This window comes from Nilaparvata lugens, chromosome 3 (genome assembly GCF_014356525.2).
Source record: "Nilaparvata lugens isolate BPH chromosome 3, ASM1435652v1, whole genome shotgun sequence".
NCBI lineage: Eukaryota > Metazoa > Arthropoda > Insecta > Hemiptera > Delphacidae > Nilaparvata > Nilaparvata lugens.
Genome location: NC_052506.1, coordinates 97,432,627 through 97,457,278, shown reverse-complemented (window position 1 = coordinate 97,457,278; position 24,652 = coordinate 97,432,627). Strand labels below are relative to the sequence as shown.

Genomic DNA, 24,652 nt, shown 5'->3' with positions numbered 1-24,652 from the left:
TACTGGCTGTATGGGTTGGTGTATCGACAATGCTAATCATCAGTTGTATAAATAACTACTATCATGAAAAGCTGAATTCCTACAAGACGTACTGGCAACTGGTCAGCCCAAGTTGAAAGCAGAGAAAGGTCGAGAGAAAATACTATGTTACTATCTCATCTCCAGTATGGTATAAAAATTTGGGGTGCATCTTATTCGAATCACTTCAATAAGATATTCACCATCCAAAAAGCATTATTAAAGGCAATTTTGGGCAAACCTAAACGATTTCCAAGTGACAGTATTTTTATTGAATTGAATGTATTGACGGTTGAGCAGCTGTATATAAAGAATTTCATTATTTACATTAATAAACATAGAGAAATTTTCAACCTCCGTATATCGCCTTACAATCTCTGTCCCTCAACCATTACCTTTGAACCACACAATGCAGTTCTATCCATTTGTAGAAGACAGTTTGATTATATTGTTCATAAGCTTATAAATGTGATACCTGCTCTTTTTATAACAGATAATTTGAATGGAAGACTTCTGAGAGAGATAGATTTATGGATTGCTTCTTCACATCCTAGGATAAGTAATTTCTTGTAATATTGTAACTAGGATAAGTTCACAATCATTCAAGAATGTCTGCTTTTTATTTTATTTTATTCTCGTATTTTCTTACTTTTTTCTACTTTCCTTCTTTGTATTTTTTTCAAATTTAGATGTTAATAGGAATCCACCAATTTTATTTATCTTAGAAATAATTTTGTTTTTAGTAACACTCGGCCCCTGCGCTCAGGTTTTTAACCTTTTCAGGGACTTTCCGTATTTAATAATAATACTATTCTACTTTTAACTTATTTTGTTAATTGTCAATTGTATTTATGTAACTATAGACATTCATGTATGCATTGTATGAAGGAAAATAAACTATTGATTGATTGATTGAGTTAGTTATCGATTGCATGCTTCATTGCATGGTATAGGGCTTCATCCCATGGTATTAGGGCGTTTATGTTGCAAATTTCATTGTTAACTGAAGCCGATAGTCCTAGTAGTTGTATGTGACGCAGGTAGTCTCTCATACTGTGCCGTTCTTACACTCTCACCCCAACAAAACAGACAGTAGTTGACTTGAGTTAACAAGAAATCGGCTTGAAATTTGGAACATAAACGACCTATACCATGGATATCTTCTTATATCATCTTTTCTCTATGGCAGTGGCAAGACAGAAAATCAGCAACGCTGTTCTATTATCTTTCTCCACTGCCATATTTTTCTCGGACCTCACTATAAACAGAACAATTATTTCATACGATACAATTTCTATATTATAAAATATTATCTATATTTATAATCTATAATACAGAATGCGGCAGCAAAACTTCCTTTTTTAATAGTAAATAAAACTCTTTGTATGAATCAGAAAGTTTGTATTCATTCTTTGTAATGTAGACACATATATAAAGTTTAGTTTCAATCAGTTTTGAATATCAAATCAGGTTGGTGACGTCCCCTATTCTCCATACACTGAGTAAACCGATTTCTGGCGTTTGTCATGACTCCTGCATTGCAGGCGTTATGTTAGCAATTTCTTCCCTGATATTGGTCTTCAAATCTTGTAGGGTCCTTGGACGGTTCAAATAAACAAGGGATTTCAAAAACCCCCATAGAAAAAATCACAAGTTTCAAATTGGGAGATCGGGCTGGCCACTCCAAATTGCTCCAAATTGAGATGAGGCGTCCTGGAAAGTGTTCCCTCAATAATTGAGTTTAAACTAAACTATTGTTTTCTAAACTACCTGTTGTTTTCTAATGTTTTCGGCAATAAAGATTTTGATTTGGATTGATTGAAGTAACGTCCAAAAAGTTCCTGCACAATTGCCATCTTGTATGGATGGAAATGAAGATAATCATGAAAAATTCGTCTCACAGAACGATCGGAAAGTTCAAGAGCAGATGACGCATGTTTGCGCACAGAACGCTGTGGTGATCGCAGCATTGAAACTCTCACTGCCTCAATTTTCTCATGTGACCTAATGGGCCGAGGGACTTCAGTTCTTCGTCTTGTCACACTTGCAGTTAGTATGAACGTAGTGACCCACGTAACAATTGATTTCCGGTCCGGGACAGTAGCCAAAGGGCTGAATTAAAGCGATTTCGAAATGCGCGCTGGGTTGTGATCACAGAACATCCGCTCGAAAAATAATCCTCAACGGCAAATGCGCGCATCTCATTGTTCCAAAGCATGATGGTTACTGGACATTTCGGGAAGAGAACTTTGTATTCTGACCTCTCTAATGAGACCAATTTCGCTCTTCTACGACATCAGCTGACTGGATGGCGTTCACTTTAAAAAAGGAAGTTTCGCTGCCGCACCGGTATAATAAAGGAGAAAATTGGCTTATACACATAAGGGATAGGAAATTTACGAATGACGCATCATCACGTCTCAACTACTCAACTGATTAACTAGACTATGGATTCTTTATATTTTACTGAGGATGGTTATAGGGCTATTTTCAATTCTTCAAGATTTCAATAGGTCTATAACCATCCTCGGTGAATAAAAAATGTAAATGCAAAATTTCAAGTTAATCAGTCTAGTAGTTCAGAAGTGATGATGCGTCATTCGTTAATTTCAAAATTCAAATTCATTTTATTGAGCCAAAAAAGAGCATACAGGCCAAGTCAAAACATAAAAATAGACAGAATAACAATGTAAAATAAAAAATTTAAACATATAACAAAAGATTGTCATGGAATGATCGTGCTGATAAAGTAGCTGGTAAGATTAGCAAGGGTCTCTTTGTATTACGGTATATAGTAAGTTTTCTAAATAGAGATATTGCTAGGTGTGTGTACTTCTCTCTCATTTACACTCACCTGGTATATGGCGTAGAACTTTGGGGAAGTACATCTGGTTTTAACTATCAGAAATTATTCATTTTACAAAAACGTGCAGTGAGGTACTTGGCAAACCTGGATTACAATCAATCGTGCAGGAATGCATTTAAAGAGCTAAAATTAATCACCTTTCCATGTATTTATATTTACAAAGTAGTATTATTTATTGCTAATAAGATTAATTCATTAAAAAAGAATTGTTAGATATTGAATAAATAATACTCTTCATATCAACCATCTTTATTTTAATACATTCAAGACTAAACTGTTATTAACGTTGTGGTAACTAGTGTATTGAAATCATATGATAATAATAAATATCATCTGTAACATCTCCCTCTTTAAGACTTTATATTAGTCATAAATATTATCAAACATTGATAACTGTGATGCCCATGGTTATTCTACTCGTCGCAATGGGCACCCATTTATTAATCACTACAGGATTCTCTGACAAAAGTCTAAGTGTAATTGGTTTGAGACTGCTTAAAAAGCTACCAAAATGTTTATATAACCCATCAATAAATTTTAAGAGAAAACTATATGCATACTTAGTGAATAAGGCATAGTATAGTGTGGATGAATTTTTTAGTGATGACACCTGAATTCTGTGTTGCTGTTGTATATGTTCTTACCATAGTTATATGCTCAATTTTTTAATTATACACTGTCATTCTGTCATTTATTTTTTATGTTTTGACTTGGCCTGTATGTTTTTTTGGCTCAATAAAATGAATTTGCTATAAGCCAATTCTTTCCTTTATTATATTATATAGATTATTTACATGTAATTCTAAGGAAATTGACTGACTTTGAGTAGTTGCACATGCGTTTGATGAGCGAGAGGATATCATTCATCTTGCAGGTGTCTCGAACGGGATGTACGCCAGGCACCCCTGACATGAACACCGGGTTCTTCACGAACGAGTCCGAGAAGCGTTGTTTTTTGTTTGGAGGTCCACCGTCCATCTTGTTCTGGCGACTACTTCTGCAAAAACAACAAAAATCCATTGATAAACCTCAACAAACTGATCACGTATAAAGTTCACAGTGACTGTCATTAGTTTTGTTAAATTTTATCAACTAAGGGCCGTTTGCACAGTGTAAGTTTAGCTAAAGCTTAAACCAAATCTGGATTTTTTTCTACTAAAATTCCGTTTGCGCAGTATCAGTTTAAACTCTGTATTGAGTTTAAACTCAAGGAAAGTTTAAACCTCAAAAACAGGAGGTTTAAACCAAATAATTTGGATTAACTAGTCATTTGTAAAATTTTATGGGGAAACAGCTAATAGTAAATTATTTTTCGACGTTTGTTTTTAATGCTTCTGTAGGCGATAATAATAATTTAGGTTATAGTGAATCATTATTGATAGAATTGACAGGTATTGATAGAAGTTTTTAATGCGATTGATGAAGATGACTGCGAAGAAATTTTGGAACTGAGAAAAATTGTGCAAAAAACGAATCATTTAAATTTCTGGGATGATATGTCACGTTTTTTGGAAAAAAATAAAAAAATAAAATTAAATTTTTTAACCAATTATTAAGAGAATTTTTTAAACGGTTTTGCTTGAGTAAAGCAAGTGACAATTTAGTATTTGATTAAATAAGCCACTTGATAGAAAATAAGACAATTTTTATCAGTGATTTTTGATTAGAAAACATGTTTTTAATAACAAATAACTGAGATATTTTGCTTTCGAGAGATTTCTAATAAACGAGGAAGACCGAAGTAGATTTATGTAGATTTTCATAATAAAATAAGGTTTTTATCTTACATTTTAGAGTATATTTTTTGGTGCCAACTAAATATAAGTTTGTTTATAATAGTAATAAAGCATTTCATCATTTTTTGAAGAATTTCTTGATCGCTTTTCACTTTTATTACCGTACAGCTTACAGCTCTGTGGATTTTGAACCAGGAAATAGTAGCTACATAACCTCATTTACTGATGGTTTATAAACAAATAGCGAATTTCCTGTAAAAATTACCCTTCCTGATTTTATAAACGATTACATTCTATTAACTTAACGCTAAACTAGTTAAACTTAAACTGGATTAGTAAATGCACTGAGAAAACCGATTCAAGTTTAAACTTTCAGATTAACTTAAACTCGATTAACTTAATCGAGTTTAGTAATCTATACTGTGCAAACGGCCCTAAGGGTACCAACAAACTGAGAACGGAGCAGAGCGTGGCGTGATCAGAGCGTTGATGATACACACAGGAACCGTCTGAGCGTCAAGCGTCAAGGGCCTAGAAAATGGCGTTGTCTAAGTTTGCACGGACATTACTTTGTGAGAATAATTACTTAAAGTATTGGATTTTAGCTAAGCCTGCTAGGACAGAGTGGGTTGATGAAATTAACTTAGATTGTCGACTATTGGTGAATATCACCATCTGTTTAATGTTTTAAGAAAGCATGAGTCCCGATTTTTTGAGTAGCCTACATGCGAATGTCAACTTCAACCTTTGAATATATTTTGACGAGAGTGAAGCCTGATTTGAAAAAACAAGTCACTAATTGGAGGAATCCAATATCTGCTGAACGAAGACTTGTAATACCAGTGAGGTAACTATATTTCATAGAAATATAAATGCAATGGATTAGAATAGCCTTACTTTTGATTTCAAAGTGCAATAGATGATTTTTTTTTCAATAAGCAAATAATACACATTACAGGGGAATTTGGGCAAACATCAAATATACTAATGTACTAGATGGTGGGAAAATGTAGTAGAAAAAATGCATTATTATGTACAACAGTAGACCACTAATATGTACATTAGTAGGGCACTCGCACTTTGACGCTCAGCTTGTAGACGCTCCAAAAACAAACCAGCTTGTTCCAAAGTTTGACGCCCTGCTCCGCTCTGCGAGTAGACGCAGGCAGTGTGTTTTCGCTCATTACTTAACATGATATTGTTCACAACGCTCCTCAACGCCACGCCACGCACCGCTCCCGTCCGCTCCGCTCCGCTTTCAATGTGTTTGTTCCCTAATAAGGATCCTATTATAGACAAAACTCCAATCTTGTTGGCGGACACAGGACACAAACCGTTAGTCATCGAGATAGCTTATTGTCCTTGTCGAACCCAAATGCCTAAAACGTAGTCGTTAGGTGATGTCGGAGGCCCTGAATTTAATTAATTGCGGCCTGAAAACTCTGACAATAGACATGAGCCAGCCAGGTCACTCGATATTACTAGTAGTTCTGTGAACAGTAGACCTCATGCAGTATTCTCATCCACAAGTACATGATTGAAACTATAGACCTTATGGAAATACAGCAATAGACTGGCTTCTCCACACATCGGTGTAATCACTTGTCAGCTGATTTATGATGAATAGTTCTATAGTCTGATTTTTACTCTAATTTTGGCGTATGAAGGAGGCTCCTTTTTCCTTTTATATTATCCTTGAAATGCAAAATTTCAAAAAACCTTGTATATACGTTGACGCGCAATTAAAAAAGGAACATACCTGTCAAATATCATGAAAATCTATTACCGCGTTTCGCCGTAAATGCGCAACATATAAACATTCAAACTTTTAAACTTAAGAGAAATGCCAAACCGTCGACTTGAATCTTAGACCTCAATTCGCTCGGTCAATTATTATTGTTATTATTATTAGACAAAACAAATAGCTATATCCTTTTCAACTCCACACTGCTGTCAAATCGTTTGTACGTTATGACAAAATATAACGAATAACAATATTTATTGATCTTTATGGGCCGGTTTCCGAGCTCGGGATTTAGTCAAGTTCTAGACTTTAAACAGCTGGAGTCAGAAAATTGGCTTTCCGAAACGGGGCGTAGTCGCATTTTTTTGAAAATTTCTATTTTATCATTTCTATAATAAATTGGAAACGTTTTTCATTGACGAAATAAAACATTCCTAATTATTTAAAAATAGCTGAAACTTACACTATTTTCTCTTTACTTTATTTTGTGTTCAATTCCCTAGTTTTTCGAAATTTATTTTAAACGTGGACTGTGACTGCGCCCCGTTTCATAAAGCCAATTTTCTGACTCCAGCTGTTCAAAGTCTAGAATTTAGCTAAATCCCGAGCTCGGAAACCGAGTGTTTATAAATCGAATTTGAGTGGAAAATTTCGACTTTTATAAAATAATGGTACTATAATACGCATATTTTGCTCTGAAATTCATTCAAATGGCGGTATGCTGAATGGATACGAAAAATTTTATATTACATTCCAAAACAATGTCATAGAAATAGACAGTCTTTGTTGAATTGTAGAGATCTATTCATGAATATTATATTTATAAATATTTGGCTGCCTAAAAAACAGTCGTTAGGTGATGTGAGAGGCCCTGAAATTGATCAGTTGCGATCTGAAAACTCTGACACCAGACCTGAGCCAGCCAGCTCACTCAATTGATTATATTATTTTTGGTTACCGTAATTTTGTAATAGTTTAAGGGCCAGTTGCACGTACTCTGTTGAATATGAACATTAGCAAATCAGCGTTAGTTTTACGGATTCATTTCTGTTCCGTAAAACAAGACTTTAAGGGTTTCATAATCCGGCAACACTGTAATTATTCTATGTTATTATTCTGAACAAATGGCACAAAAGTGAGGTTATGTTATTGAAGCGGTGACTATTCATTACGCATGCGCCATAAAAATGTTCTGTCTGACGCCAGTGTCGTGCTATCTGCAGACGAACCAGATCGAAAACTAACCTCAAAAATCAGAATCTAATTTTCAATGCTAATTTCAGCTAAATACACTTCTCTATTTTATTAACTGATGAAATTCATTCATATATTTAGCTCATACTTTGAATTCTGTAGATTTTTTACAAAAACTAATTGGAAGACAGCTATCAGTAGGTACCTAATCGGCGTTAGTTGGATTTAATTCCCAGTGAATGGCCTGTTAATGTTTACGTCGATCAGTTTAACCGGCGTTATTTTTCGATTTTTACCTTTGTGCAACCAAATTTTCTTCATTTCAACTAATCGCCGTTAAAATGGTGCCAACTAATCAGAATTAAAATTTTTTAACGTGATTAAACGTTAACCGACGTACGTGCAACTAGGGGTTTATGTTTAAAAAAAATTCACTCACCCACTGTTTCTATCATTATTCTGCGGATTTGAATTATGATTATCATGACGACGTTTCCTATTATTATGTGCATGACGATCTCCATCATCGTCCTCGTCTTCCTCCTCTGAAATTAATTAAAACGTTTAATTACTACTAAATTTAAAAATTTGTAAAATTAATTTACAAAATATGCAACATCTCTCATCACAGACTCATCAATGACACTGTAACAGTGTGTGAATGAATGGAATCCCTTCAACTATAGTGAGGTCCACGTTATAATGGCAGTGGAGAAAGATAGGAGAACAACGTTGCCGATCCTCTGTCTTGTCATTGCCTTCTATATAAGGTAGCTGATACAGGTTTATTGATGCAATATTAACTGTTCATTCTCGTTCAAAATAATACATTATATTTTATTAAGCAAGAAATTATATTTTTCAATAATTTCATAACTAAGATGGAATATTTTGTTAATTAATTATTAATTCTACATTGTTAAATGACGATCTGGCAACAGAGCAAAGCGAGGAAGAGATAGCGCTATCCGCTTTGTTGAATGATAGACAAGGATAGCAATACCATTGCTAATTAAACACTGCCATTATAACGTGGACCTCACTATACTACCAAATATTATGACAACAATAAAAAACATAAATATTCTGCAGCTACTTTGTATGTGAACCTCTCTCATAGTTTGTGAACCCCTTTTATATTTTCAGCTTGACTGCAGATTGATGAAAAAAAGCTATTTCTATGAAATAAACATACTACGAAATTGTCAAAAACCACAGATTCATTGATACTTAGATAAACCGGTTTCGGTTGTTACACCATTGTCAATCTCTGATAAACAGTGTAACAGCCGAAACCGGTCTTTCTAAGTATCAATAAATCTGTGGTTTTTGACAATTTCTTAGAATTTTTATTTAAGGCTGTGCAAAGGCTAAAAATAAACTTTCTACTGGTGATATTTTTCCAAGTTTTTCGATTTGTATATCATCAAGCTATCAAAATGATAAAGTTTTCTCAGGAAAACATTTTTTCTGATCATTACTTTTTGAGATATGAGTCCTAAAGTCTGAATTTTTGGGTCAGAACATTTCAAATTCGGTAGGATATAAATCCATGAGATTTAGAGGATGGATTTTCCATGGTATTGTTGATCTAGTAAAATAAAAATTTTCTGAAAATATCAATTTTTGAAAAAGTTATTCAATTTACCAAAAATAACTCAACTAAAAGTTATTTTTAGTAAATTGAATAACTATCTTAAAAATTGATATTTTCAGAAAGTTTTTGTTTTACTAGATCAACAATATCATGAAGAATCTATCCTCTAAATCTCATGGATATTTATCTCTTACGGAATTTGAAATGTTCTGTCCCAAAAATTCAAACTTTAGGCGCTCATATCTCAAAAAGTAATGATCAGAAAAAAATGTTTTCCTGAGAAAACTTTTTCATTTCGATAGCTTAATGATATACAAATCGAAAAACTTTGAAAAATATCACGAGTAGAAAGTTTATTTTTAGCCATTGCACACCCTTAATATGAATAATTATCACAATATCAACTTCTCAACTACACAAAAAGTAAAGCTATTTCTCTTTATAAAAACTATTTGAGAACATATTCGTGAATTTCCTATACCGTACGTTCATAGGCCAATTCTTTCCTCTATTATATTATAGATATAAATGACTCACCGTAGCACCAGTTGGGCAGAGTGGGAGCAAGTGGAGTGTCCTCTACATCACCATACCGCGAAAACAGTTCGTTCAGATAGTCCTGCTTATAGATGCCCGGTGGTCTAAAATCGTGACAAACGTTTCAAAAACTACAATAAATCTGCATATCCATCCATCATCTCATATAGCATTGGGGTGTGATCACATTGAATGTGTATATATTTTGTGTTTTCTTGTTTGTTGTGTTTGGTAGATGAAGGTTATTAGTAATGTATTGGATTACACTTTGACGTGTCATATTATGACTGCAGGAGCGTTGCTTGCTTCCATGATGCAGTTACATATGACTACAGTAACTATATTACCCACAGTATGGCCATTGACTGTCACGCTTCTGATTGGTTAGCTCGGTCACATGGTACAAATCCGCCATTAAGATTCCAAACAAACTTTCAAGTCCTATCTCATAACATGAGACATTTGGAACTTATCACTTATTTTACCGATTGGAAACATATTATGAACTTAAGATGAGTTTGATATATAATTTTCGAAGAGAAATTGATTATACTTGAATAATCAAAAATATAACTTTAAAAAACACTAATAAAGCTTAAAGCATCAATTTTCCTTCCCTCGGACTCCACGCGGACCACTTCTAGAGCTTTCGCGGACAACTTATTGGGAACCAGTGATCTATATAAATATGTAGAGAGATAAATTTCAATTTTGTGTATTTCCTCATCCCATTTATTGGATCAAACTTCAAATAATTCAATTTCAAAATATTTTTTGTGGCTCAATTGAATATAACATTTTAGAAAATATTTAACCATGATTAAGTGCTGATTAAAGACGTCTTGACTTCTCTGATTGATTCTCTTCAGTACTGAGTACCCTACCCATAACATGTTGGTACAATAGCTATTGATATGATTTTCGAGTTGCATTACCACGAGCAGTGGTTAAGATTAGAAATATCACTTAATAATAAATTCATTCTCACAATACAATAAATGAATTGAGCCTAAAGCCGGGTCCAGACGCTCAAGTTGACCATCAGTCTTTTGCTCAAGCAAAAGACGGATCGTTTGGTTCAAGCAAAAGACGGATGTAAAATTGCGTCCACACGCATCCGTCTTATGTAGTCCGTTTTCCCATTTTTGTGCTCATAAGTTCAGTTCTTGATATGTTTATTTATTTTTTTATTCAATCATTCAGAATTATACAACTTACAGTAAAGTACCACAGGCTAACTTACGCCCAAAACGGTTCCAATTCTAATTTTTACAACAGTCCAAAATAGCTAGAGGTAATGTGTCACTTCAATATGAATTGTGATATGGTTCATTGAGTCTGAATTGTATACGGTTGACATAATCCGGTAGATGAGTAATAATTATATCGTATTTTTTCGCTGATTCAATTGGATAATGCTATATTTAACAACATAATAAAAACATTACTGTTAATCGCTACATGGCTTTGTTTAGCCTACATGTCATATCTCGAGACACAGTGATTGTAAATGGATTGAAATTTTGTAGATAGTATTCTTATCACTATCTATTCGATACTATTCGATAGTATTCGAATTTCCTTTATGTATTATACTCCATTATTATGTGTCATTATCAACAATATAGTACATCTTAATATACCATGATGCATGTGAAAACGAGTGGTGTGATCCAGAATTCAGATGTTCATGAGTATAATACGCGAAACAGAGCAGATTATCATATAATGGGTCACAATAGTAGGTTATTTGAACAAAAACCAGATTATATTGGTAGGAAATTTTATAACAAGCTACCTCAAATCTTGAAAAGTAATGATGATTTGAAGATTTTCAAAAAACAAATTAAAAAATATTTAGTTGATAGAGCTTTTTATAGTGTACAAGAATTCCTTTCAAACCTAAACTAGGTTGAACTACTTAGTGTTAGAATTATTATGTAATAACATGACTTGTCTTATACTCCATGACTGGAGTCTTTAGGACGTAATCTTAAAAAAAAAAAAAAAATGATAGTAAATCATAATATCAGCATCAAATTCTGAGAGTATCATGAGAATCAAGAAAGAAAAAAGGGTTAAATGGCGTTACATACAATCGATAATAAAACTTGCTTATTTTCAAGTACTTGCGAGGCATTTTATTAATTTTAGGGCGCTGAATCCGAATCTGAAATCACAATTTCTCTATCTCCATTTTTACTGGTACGCGATTTAGGTTTTGGTGGATAGGCAAAGGACGGACGGTTTGATGGAAAAAGATTCCCGGCCGATACATTTTAAGTTTGACGACTTAAGCTTGAAGACCCATCCGTTTTACCGACTTACATGCTCCGACTTTTGCTTGAGCAAAAGACTGAAGCTAAACGTGAGCGTCTGGACCGGGCTTGAAGCTATATACAGACTAAAGTTCATTCAGCCCAATTCACGCCACGCCGTGGGAAGTTTCTTAAAAGCATGGTTGGCAATGCTGCACCCAGCCCAGCACAATCCACTAAGTAAACATCCACGCGTGAATCGGTTTGTGATTTGTTCACAGCTTGTGAAATTTTGTCGTCTGTCGATACCGTGGAAGTGAGTGAACAAGTGCATGTGTGTGGGATCATCCAGCTGATCTCACGAGAAGAAAAATTCATTAAGAGAAAATTATTTTTGTTTATTTCTCTTTTTTTAGAAAACATGTTTACTCCAAAATAGTAACTAGATGCTGTTAGTGTAGAATAGTTCATAGTATATTAACAAATATTTTAGCAAACATAGTATATCATTCTAAATAGAATTCATTGTATATCTATTTGTAATTGATGATGTGTTTGTTTTTTAAAGTGTGAATAAATTGTTATTTTGATGAGTGATAGTAGCTTAACCTAGATTTTGATTTGGACTTTAGTATAAATTTTAAAAGGGACAGTTTTGGGCATAAACCTGTTGTGTCTCCTCATATAACTGACACAAAATAATTAAGGTTATGTTATTGAAGCGGTGAATTTGAAACTGAAAAAATATTAACAAACGAGATCATGGTCCAATATTATTAGACAAAGAAAAAATGAGTTTGATTTCAATTCTTATAAGAGAGAATATTTACATAATAGAAAACTGATAATGATAGGTATGTTTCAAGGTAAAAATGAGGTTATGTAATTGAAGCGGTGAATTTGACCATTCAATACAGAGGCATGCGCGCATGCGCCATAAAAATGCTCTGTCTGTTGCGTGTCAAGAGCTATGCTGCTAACAACGACAACAGATCGAAAACTAACATCAAAAATCAGAGTCTTATTTTGAATGCTAATATCAGCTAAATACACTTCTCTATTTTATTAATGAATGAAATTCATTCATATATTTAGCCCATACTTTGAATTTTTTAGTTTTTTTACCAAAAACTAATTGGAAGACAGCTATCAGTAGGTACCTAACCGGCGTTAGTTGGATTTAATTCCCCGTGAATGGCCTGTTAAAAATCTTTTACGTCGATTAGTTTAACCAGCGTTATTTTTCGATTTTTACCTTTGTGCAACCAAATTTTCTTCGTTTCAACTAATCGCGGTTAAAATGGTGCCAACTAATCAGAATTAAAAATTTTTCACGCCGGTTAGTTTAATCGGCATTATCGCTTGAAATTTCTGTTTTGTGAAACCAAAATGCATCGGTTAGCACTAATCTCGATTAAAGTACAGCATTTAATCGTGATTAAACGTTAACCGACGTACGAAAAACTGGGGGTTAATCTAATCGATCATTTTATTAATTGCAATGGGTACTATAATTCTATTTTATAAATAGAAGAAAGTAGCCCTGAATTTATACATTTAAAGACGAATTGTTTTACCTGCAATCGGCGAATTGTCTTATGGCTGCCTCCACACTGGTGTTGTACTCTTCAATCATAAATGAAACCAGCAGAAAGCCTGTCCTGTTGAAGCCATGCGTACAATGTACACCTGTAACACAAAATAATACTAGTATGAGCCTCCCTCATAACACAATAGAATACGAGGGTGGTCTCAAAAGTTACTGACCTAATCATCCAGATCACATCACTCGTGAACAAGACTTGTATTTTGTTGATAGAATTTAACAAGTCCACTATACTCTCACAGAGTGTTTTGTGCCAAAAACGCATGACAAACTTGGAGTTTGGAGTAAAACGATGCGTTTCTAAGCGTCCCCACTCTTTAGCTTGGTTTTCACTAGTAGAGTTAGTGGTCGAGTAACTGGCACACTAACTCTACCGGGCTAACTCAACTTGGTCGAGTAACTGGCACACTAACTCTACCGGGCTAACTCAACTTGGTCGAGTAACTGGCACACTAACTCTACCGGGCTAACTCAACTTGGTCGAGTAACTGGCACACTAACTCTACCGGGCTAACTCAACTTGGTCGAGTAACTGAAGAGGTGAAACTGTATGAAGAGGACCTCGATAACCAGATATTGGCCCGAAGACAAAGGGAGGTGAAACAATAGATGCTTATACCGAGGAACTCTTAACACTGATGAGGCGAAGAGGCAATTTCACAGAACGAAGTGGAGTTCAACGCATGTACCGGAACCTCCTACCACGATATGAACTTTATATCTGAGAGGCTGACGTTTATTTATTTAATCAATGAGAATTACACAAATTACAGAAAAGTACCACAGTACCACGTCCAAAACGGTTCCAATTCTAATTTATACAACAGTCCAAATGTAGCTAGGTTATGTGCCACTTAACATTCTTCAATTACACACTCAATTTAAAAATCATTCTTAAACTAAAAAAAATACTTCTAAATTGAATTAAATCAATCACAATTAATTATTAGAAAATTCAAAAAATACTTCTAAATTGAATTAAATCAATCCACATTAGAAAATTCCAAACTTTGAAAATCTATAAAAATTTTGAGACCGAAAAGACAAACACACTATTTAGAAGTTATCACAGCTATAACTTAACTTGACGTTAACAGCATAGAAGAAGCACTATCTAAAGGTGTGTACAGATTTACGCGCCGCGAACATGAGCAATTCACTTTTAATCAGCTGATGCCAAGGTTTTTATATCTGTATCTTACCGTCTCTGTAAAAATACAGATATAGACAGCTGATTAAAAGTGAATTGCTCATGTTCGCGGCGCGTATATCTGTACGCACCTTTACGCTCAACTCACACTACCTCGACTAAAATCGTACGACTCCAGTCAAGGATGCTCTAGTCTCTCGACCTTACGACTTTCTTGCTCATTGTCGTTACTTCAGTTCCATGCTACTCCATTTCTAACCTCACTTCACCTCAATTTTTTTATAATTATCATGAATATATTGTTTTACTTAATTCTTATTATTGTCTTATCTAGAATGATAGAACAAAAAAGAAAGAAAATGTGCCTAACCATGAAGATGAAACTTCAAAGTTCAATTTCTAACCTCACTTCATTGAAAATGCACGGTACAACGCAACTCAAATCGAGGCTCGACTCAGTCTCACAGTCGCAGACTAGAATCAACTGGTCTGAGTGTCACCATTTGAAAACACATGCTGAGTCGAGAAGAGACTAGAGTCGCAGTCTCTTCTCGACTTGAGTCGCGTAAGTATGAGTTGAGCCTAAACCTGGCTAGGCAGTTCGAGCAAATAAAATTAGAAGAAGAGCAGTGGCGACAAAACTCTCGTTTGCCTAAGAATGAGGAAGTAAAGAAAGCCGTCAAGCTTTGGCAAGACGGGAAAAACGCTGAACGAAAAGCCGATCATAATAACTTCTCTGAACCAATTTGTTGGCAGTGTAAGGTGGGCAGAACACTGGAAAAAGACGGGAAAAACGCTGGACGAAAAGCCGAACATAATAACTTCTCTGAGCCAATTTGTTTGCAGTGTAAGGTGGGCAGAACACTGGAAAAAGACGGGAAAAACGCTGGACGAAAAGCCGATCATAATAACTTCTCTGAACCATTTTGTTGGCAGTGTAAGGTGGGCAGAACACTGGAACCATTTTCGTCCGAACTAGCATCGGCCGTAAACTACCGAACGATACCCCAACAAAGAAAAGAATAGATGCTCGTCCATTGCAACAGGTTCATACGGCCGTGCACGGCCGTCTCCGGTCGATCAATTTTTCGATCCGAATTGAATGGGATTTTCCGGCTCTATCCGGCTGAACTTAGTCGAGCTGAGACAACAAAGTGTTCCTAACCCAAAATTGTTTCACAGTCTTGTTTGTTTTTGTTTTTTGAAGTTGTTCTGTTTTATAAAGTTGTAACTATGAACAATGAAAAGTTAATAACTTTGGTTCAAGTGCATGTTCCATTGTGGAATGTGCGAGACAAAAGATATCATGGTCATGATGTTCAAAGGAATCTGTGAACAAAGATTGCTTAATAATTAAAACTAATTTAGTGGATATTTGTTGAAGGTAAGATTATTGTAACTGTAATGAATAACTAATTTAGAAATTGTTTCACAGTCTTGTTTGTTTTTGTTTTTTGAAGTTGTTCTGTTTTATAAAGTTGTAACTATGAACAATGATAAGTTAATAACTTTGGTTCAAGTGCATGTTCCATTGTGGAATATGCGAGACAAAAGATATCATGGTCATGATGTTCAAAGGAATCTGTGAACAAAGATTGCTTAATAATTAAAACTAATTTAGTGGATATTTGTTGAAGGTAAGATTATTGTAACTAATGAATAACTAATTTAGTGGATATTTGTTTATTCAATTTTCAAAATCTCAATATAATCATTGTTTATGAAACATTATGGTGGCTATGATAGTAGTTAATTCAATAATTGGCAACTAGACTGACGTGAACGGTTCCAATGGACGACCATATTCGGCCGTATTAACGGCCGGCAGATCCGTCCGATCCAACGGCCGAACGGATCGATTGAATACGGTTCCAGTGGACGGTTACCCTTAGAAGCCAGGCCAGGCATTGGAGGTTAGTCTGCCCGGAGAATGAGCAGTGCAAGCGGTGTGACCAATTGCTCATGTAAGGATAGAATGGGATAGAAAAGAATGACTGCCTTTATTTTTGACCTACGAGGGCGAGAGAGAGAGATTGATTGATTGAGTACTTTATTTATGTAGATTACAATATATACTGGCTTTTACACTTATATACAATAGCTTACAATACAGCAAAATTATAGATGAATTTACATAATATAGACTAAGGAATTGATTTTTGAAATGCATATGATAGGAAAAAACAATTGGTAATAGCTATAGATAATATTGTTATGCATCTACATAAATTGGCGGAGCTTTGGACATATCTAGAGAGAGCTTGGACATATCATAGAGAGAGATTGATTGATTGATTGATTGATTGATTGATTAGCTGCCTTTATTAAAAACCTAGGAGGGCGAAGTTAGGGCGCAGCCGGCCCTCTCTTACACTTAACCCTCCAATACAATTCTAAGTAAAACTAAAACACTATACAACAAAGATTATAAGATAAAATAAAACAATTTACAAAGAAATAAAATTTTCAAATAGCGAATGAAAGAAAGAAAAAAAAACAAAATTTCTTTCTAATTTGAATCAGTGAAAATAATACAATAAGAAAAAAGAGAAAACTGAAAAGTGAAAACGGAAGAAACGTCAGTTGAAAATCCATAGATCATTTCGATAGAAGAAAAGAAGAAAGAGAGGAATAAATTAAAGAAGGAAGAAAGGACACACACACACACACACACACACACACATACAGACCAATACCCAAAAACCACTTTTTTGGACTCAGGGGACCTTGAAACGCACACACACGCACACACACACACACACACACACACACACACACACACACACACACACACACACACACACACACGTTAAGATTTAGTGAACATTCCAGCCGAGTCCACCACCTCTGATCCACCGCAAGACAGCTACACCGAACCGACGATGTCCCTCAACAAGCCTTAGCTCAGCAGGCAGAGAATTCCACAAACTACAGGCTGTCACAAGGAACGACTTGTTGTACATAACAGTCCTATGTGTTGGGACAGCCAGCAGATGGGATCCATGCCGCGTTCCTCCACGACCAAAGTCACCCAAGTAACGGCACTCTACTGCCAGATACTTAGGGGTTTTAGTTTTCAATATCTTATAGAGGAAGCACAAAGCATGATGTGATCTACTCTCACGCAGCTTCATAAGTTCAAGTCTTTTAAAGTATTCAGTTACATGGTCGTCACGTCTCAGGTTAAAGATAAAGCGAACACAGTAATTATGTGCACGCTGCATCCTCTGCCTGTCTGTCATGTCAAGAGTCACAATGTCACAGTAGTTGAAGATCGGGAAGATCAGAGTCTTGACCAACATAACCTTCGTTGAAAAGGGAATGAAGTCAGAGATCCTCTTCAATGTCATAATCCCCCCAATGACCCTGTTACAAGTCTGAGTCACGTGGCTGGTCCAGTCAAGAGTCCTTGTCATTGTAAGTCCTAGATTTTTCACGTCAAGACTGTATTGCAATTGTATGTTATTCAATTTTATAAATGGTCCGTTAGTTATGTCAAGTGTGTTTAAAAGTCTTGAATAACCTATGACTATTGATTTTGATTTAGTTTCGTTAATTTTCAGTCCATTATTCTCAGTCCATCGTACCAAACGAGAGAGAGAGAGAGAGAGCCATCAGAAAAAAATCGTCCGACACCGCCGTGGTAAGATCTACAATAAAATAAGAGGTGGAAGTAGATCTACCTCACGATAATTTAATTTACTCAATTGTTGAGATTGCCGGTAAGAAGTGCCGAGCATTACACAGAATACATACAGAATGGAAAGTCGGCCCGTATCCTGACGCCAAAATCCGCCATCTTGAAAGAAAGTCTAGCATTGAAATAGTAGCGGTAGTTTTAATTTGTAAAAAGATAGCGCCGCAGTCACGTGACGTGGTCTTGGTGCACTCAAGTCTTGGCGTCATGTAAAAACTGTGTTTCTATGTATTTTATTTTAAATTGTATCTAATCAAAGATAAATATATTTTGACACTATTCATTGTATACACTGTACAAAATTATGAATAAAGAAATTTTGAAATGTAATGCATTGTTTGAATTGATACTTTCCATTCTGTATGTATTCTCTGGCATTACTATACACTGGAGCCGAATCGAGATACATGAGGGCTGAGCTATTTAAGAGAAAAATTGGTCCCGTAAAGAAAGAACCCGTTCATCACCGTGCGGTAATCACTAACTGTAGCCCGGATCGGATATAGTGAGGTCCACGTTATAATGGCAGTGTTTGATTATCAATGGTATTGCTATCCTTGTCTATCATTCAACAACAAAGCAGATATCGCTATCTCTTTCTCGCTTTGCTCTGTTGCCAAATCGCTTCCAAAAATGTAGATTAATTAATAATTATTTCAAAAAATATTTCATCTTAATTATGAAAATTCATTATGAAATTATTAAAAAATATAATTTCTTGCTTAATAAAATATAGGCTAATGGATAGTTTTAAACGTGAATGAACAATTAATATTACATCGATAAACCTGTATCAGCTACCATCTAAAGAAGGCATTGACAAGATCGGCAACGTTGTTCTGCTCTGCCATTATAACGTGGACCCCACTATAGATGGGATAATCAAGACCAACGCTAAAATTGGTTCATCTACTTTGTCGCTGGTCGACACTGGCCTTCATTGGGCCAACACGTAGACGCGGCATAATTTGCGCTGGTCGACATTAGCCTTCATTGGGCCAACACGTAGATGCGACATAATTTGCGCTGGTCGACATTGGCCTTCATTGGGCCAACATGTAGACGCGACATAATTTGCGCTGGTCGACATTGGCCTTCATTGTGCCAACACGTAGACGCGGCATAATTTGCGCTGGTCGACATTGGCGTTCATTGGGCCAACACGTAGAAGCGGCATAATTTGCGCTGGTCGACATTGGCCTTCATTGGGCCAACACGTAGATGCGGCATAATTTGCGCTGGTCGACATTGGCCTTCATTGGGCCAACATGTAGAAGCGGCATAAAGTGGAACGACTCACCAATCTTTTCTAGCGGCTTAGTACTGATGAACTTGCGACAGATGTTGATGAAGAGAGATGTCTGCTCGGCGTTGGGCGTCTCACCGTGACCGCGACACTGCAGTTTGATGTATCTGACCGAGTCCTCGCCGTACGCCGTTGTTATCTCTTGCTTATCATAAAACCGTTCCGTGTTTGTCAGGTCTATCCACAATCCGATTCGCACCTGAGCACAAAACCAAAAACACACAACTATTATTCAATGGACGTTTGTATTTCAAAGATAACGTTCGAATGCTTTCATCAATCAACTTCAAAATTTTTAACATACTGTAATATATTCTTGGGAGCATTACAAAGATCGAGTTCGTTGAACAACGAAATTGACTCTCTCCTTCGAGTTTTACCTTAATACCTTTTTCTTCATTCTTTACCCACACTTTGACCAGTGTTTTCTCATGTTGCTGACTGACGCATCTACCCAGGAATGGCGGGCAAAGTTTTTCTTTTTGCTGGAGATGCCTATATTTTATTTTAATTTCATTCAAGTATATATATATGAGTAATTATGCTTATTTATTTATATTTTTAATGATATGTCATATTATAAAGATTTTGTAATATGTTTTGAATATTCTAATTGGTAATAAATGAAATTGAATTGAATTAATTTATTTACAATGAAAATGACACTTATGTAATAAAATTGGTAGATAAAATAATGAGGTAGTCCTTGTGCTATTTTTCTTCCAAATTTATAGGTGACAAAGTCCAAGATAAAGTTGGAATTTCATGTGTACAACTTTTATAAAATTTTAGTCCAAAATAGACAAGAAAACTATAAATTTTGAATTTAGATGGCTTGAATTAATAAATTAGAAATATTCCACTCAATTACCATTTGTAAAGAATAATATTGAGTTATTTAACAAAATTTGAAACCATTGAAGAAACACAAACTTTTAAACTTTGTAATTAATTTTTAATTACAAGTCTTTCTTTAGCAGATATTGGATTCCTCCAATTAGTGACTTGTTTTTCCAAATCAGGCTTCACTCTCGTCAAAATATAATCGAAGGTTGAAGTTGACATTCGCATGTTGTAGGCTACTCAAAAAATCGGGACTCATGCTTAAAACATTAAACAGATGGTGATATTCAACAAATAGTCTACGATCTAAGTTTAATTAAATTAACCCACTCTGTCCTAGCAGGCTTAGCTAATATCCAATACATTAAGCAATTATTCTCACAAAGTAATGTCCCTGCAAACTTAGACAACGCCATTTTCTAGGCCCTTGACGCTTGACGCTCAGACGCTTCCTGTGTGTATCATGAACGCTCTGACCACGTCACGCCACGCTCCGCTTTCAGTGTGGTTGTACCCTAACAGGCCAAAATCTGAGTCAAGTCGTCACCCAGAAACTCCCGATATAACAGATGTTTTAAAATGGAAACAGTTTCATTAGATGTGTCCAATAGTTTTTGAAGATTAGCCAAAAGTTCACTTTCATACATGGCAATGAGAGCCAACTTGGCAGATATAAGTAACTACACATAAAAATGAAAGAAAAAGTAATTTTATATCGAACAATTTTATCAGAGACAAGCAAGTAACCCGTGATCCGCAAGGGTCTGATTGGAAACCTAACCTTCTGAAACATTGAAGAATTTAAAATAGACCAATAGCCATCCTCAGTAAATTCAAATCGTTATGCAAAATTTCAAGTTAATCAGTCCGGTAGTTGAGACGTGCCTTTCCTATCACGCACGTGTTAAACCAATAACTCTTTCTTTTATTATATTTAAGATGTAGAACTGTTCTAAAATAAGATGAAATCACCATAATACAGAGTGATTATACAAGGACTTTACAACTTTGAAAGCACATAAATATTTATTGAAATTACTTACAGAATTGAGAAAGGTGTCATTTTGTTACAAAACACTTCAATTTAAAGATGTGGGTGTTATTTAGGTTTGATGTGACAGCCGTTGGTAATGCGACATACATCCCACCGATAATAGATTTCTTGCCACACTCGTACCAGTATATCAGGCTTAGCTTGTGCAACCGCAGGGATCCAAATGTATCCGATTTCGGAGGTCCTAACCTAACCTAAGATTGTTTGGTTAGATCTAGATCTAGGTCAACTCCTCAGTCAACATAACCTCAAAGTGAACGAAACTAAAACGCAGTTCTTGCAGTTCAAACATAGAAATAATTATAGAGATATTGAAGAAATAAACGTTCAAATAAATGGAGTGAATGTTGAACAACATCTGTCTGTGAAATTTATAGGTGTCTTGCTGGATCAGAACTTGTCTTGGGATAACTATATTGATCATTTGTGCTGTAAAATATCATCTGGAGTGTTTGCACTCAGGCAGATTTCAAGATTAAGTACTGGGAACACTATCTTAACATGTACAGTATTATATCATGCCCTGATAATATCGCATATTCGGTATGCAATATTGGTTTGGGGAGGCTCCAGTCTCAAAAATTTAGATAAAATCTTAAGTATGCAAAAGAAAGCTGTGAGAGCAATAAAAGGTATTAAGCCATTAGGAGTCCTGCAGAGAGTATTTTGAAGATCTAGGACTACTAACTGTGCCTGCACTGTACATTTTCGAAGTGATTATGTATATAAGGGATAAAAAATGTATAAGAAACTGTGACATACATAATTATGACACTAGAAATGAGAGTAAATTTTCTGCACAATACCACAGGACAGCTCAGTATGAAAATAAGCCTTCTTATATGGGTATAAAATTTATGAGTAAACTGCCGTCAGCTTTGAGAGAAAATGAGAATAAGGATATTTTCAAAAAGCTATTGAAAAATATTTAGCAAACGGGGTTTACTAGGCTACATTATTCAAGAATTTATGGATGGAGAATGAGGCTTTTGGGAGGGTTAAATTGTAATTTACATTGTGGAATGTGATGTATATAATATATGTTTATATGTATTCTTTTATTTTTTGACAAATAATAGTCCTTGAAGATTTCCTATACTCTTTAAAGAGTCACCAGGAAGAAAATTTAATCAAAATCAAATCAAAAGGTCTATTGTCTGATCTAGGTAAGAATGTCTGGTATAGGGGCGGAACATGACCTTATCCTTAATGGAACCCTACAGGAAGAAATTCATCGATTTTAAATCCCGTGAGCAAGGTGGCCATGCATGGAAAGAAATTCCAGCGAAGTTGTAAGCAATTGTCTACGAAATCCCGAACTTCTCTGTGGAAATGAGCTGGTGCACCGTCATGCTGAAAGTAAAAGGACACATGTTCATCTTCTTCAGCATAACAATGCACCACCTCATTTCCACGGAGAAGTTTGGCATTTTCTAGGCAATAGAAAATTAGCTGGTACATGTGTGGCAAGAATTCGATTATCGGTGGGATGTATATAGCATTACCAACGGCTGTCACATCGAACCAAAATAACATCCACACCTTCAACTTAAAGGGTTTTGTAACAAAATGACACCTCTCTCAATTCTGTGAGTAGTTTCAATGAATATTATATGCTTTCAAAGTTGTAAAGTCCTTTTCTAATCACATTATATATTTGCATTATCTGTTATGTTAGGATACCAGATTTTGGTGCCTGGTTGGTGTCCCAATTAATATATCATGAGACTTACTATAATATTCACTTTGAATAAGCTTGGTTAATACACAAAACTATTACTCACTTTGTGAATTTTCATAGAGCTAAACAGCATTCGAGGTGAGAATCGACATTCTTCAGGCACTTTACAGTCGAACTTGTCAGATAGTGGTGTTTTGAAAGCTAGAAACTTATCGTCCATCATCTTCACAGCTTTACGGGGACAGTGCAACCATCGTTTGGGAATGGGACCGGGATCCCCCCTTGATCCCGACATGTTGCAAACAGACTGCTTTCAACTGCTGTAAAGCAATAAATATAGATTATAATTTCTCAAAGTATTGAAATTTGAGAATGATAATATTTATTTGAAAAGTTGATTATAATTTACCATTAAATAAAAAAATATAAATAGATCTAATGAATGCAATTAAGCCTAAAATGGAAACCAGAGTCGTGTTTTTAATGAGCTAGGCTAATAAAATTCTACTGATACACAATATAAGACAAAATGTATTCATCAATTTACAAGAACATAACCAATTCAATAATAAATAGAGAATCAACAAGACTACTCCAAAACTGATATGTTAGTCTAGCGGTTAATGACTAAACTGAAATATTGTCCAAGTAAGGTTATGTCTCCAGTTTATACTACTTCATAGAGCCTAAAATTACAAAAATTCAAAAACCCCAACATATATTGTCTATTCAGAAAGGTATCACACTCTGGGACTTGATAAATTGCTAAAAAAATTATAATTTAGCCTACTTTAACCTATCTTTACTACTGGTACCTACATTGTTGATGAGCAAAATTCTATATTCAGAAATAATGAACATTAAATAATATTTGATATCTAGAATATAATAACCAATAATTCTATTTTAATTAGAACTGTGAAATGCTCACCAGTTGACGTTTTCAGGTTTCTGCTAAGTTCAATATTGATGCCGTGAAAGCAATGTTTTCATTATGTCACAAAGCTGTTTATTTTTCAAAATGTGAGCAGATAAATTGAATAAATTCTTGAAGATCTAATAAAGTTCAAATCATTCTTATAATAATTAATTCACTGGCTTTACAAAAACTCATTTTCAACTAACCTCAGTCTCAGTTCAGTTCATTCAATATTCTTTTTTTTCTGTTTTCTACCTCCTTGTTGGGACCGTGACAAACTTGATTGAAACAAAGAGAGTCGACAACAAATTTAGTCGTCTTTTCGACCCATTTTGTCGCCTCACGACACGACTGATATCTCGAATCTGAGACCCTACCGCTCATTTGAATCAATTCATAAAATTCAAATATATGATTGTTAAACAAATAAATGAAAATATTATGAT

General features: G+C 35.0%; 1 protein-coding gene across 1 annotated transcript in view; it reads right to left on the bottom strand.

Moving 5' to 3' along the window:
* The window catches only part of LOC120350672 (mRNA-capping enzyme), a 46,221-nt gene extending 21,770 nt beyond the window's left edge, over positions 1-24,451 (bottom strand). The window contains exons 1-7 of the mRNA XM_039425225.1: positions 24,219-24,451; positions 23,391-23,607; positions 19,704-19,908; positions 13,528-13,639; positions 9,693-9,796; positions 7,998-8,103; positions 3,705-3,881 (exon numbers count right to left, since the gene is read on the bottom strand). Coding sequence (XP_039281159.1) covers positions 3,705-3,881; positions 7,998-8,103; positions 9,693-9,796; positions 13,528-13,639; positions 19,704-19,908; positions 23,391-23,582 — 896 coding nt within the window. The 5' untranslated portion in view covers positions 23,583-23,607; positions 24,219-24,451. The remainder of the gene's footprint in view (positions 1-3,704; positions 3,882-7,997; positions 8,104-9,692; positions 9,797-13,527; positions 13,640-19,703; positions 19,909-23,390; positions 23,608-24,218) is intronic.
* Between the last annotated feature and the right edge of the window lie 201 nt (positions 24,452-24,652).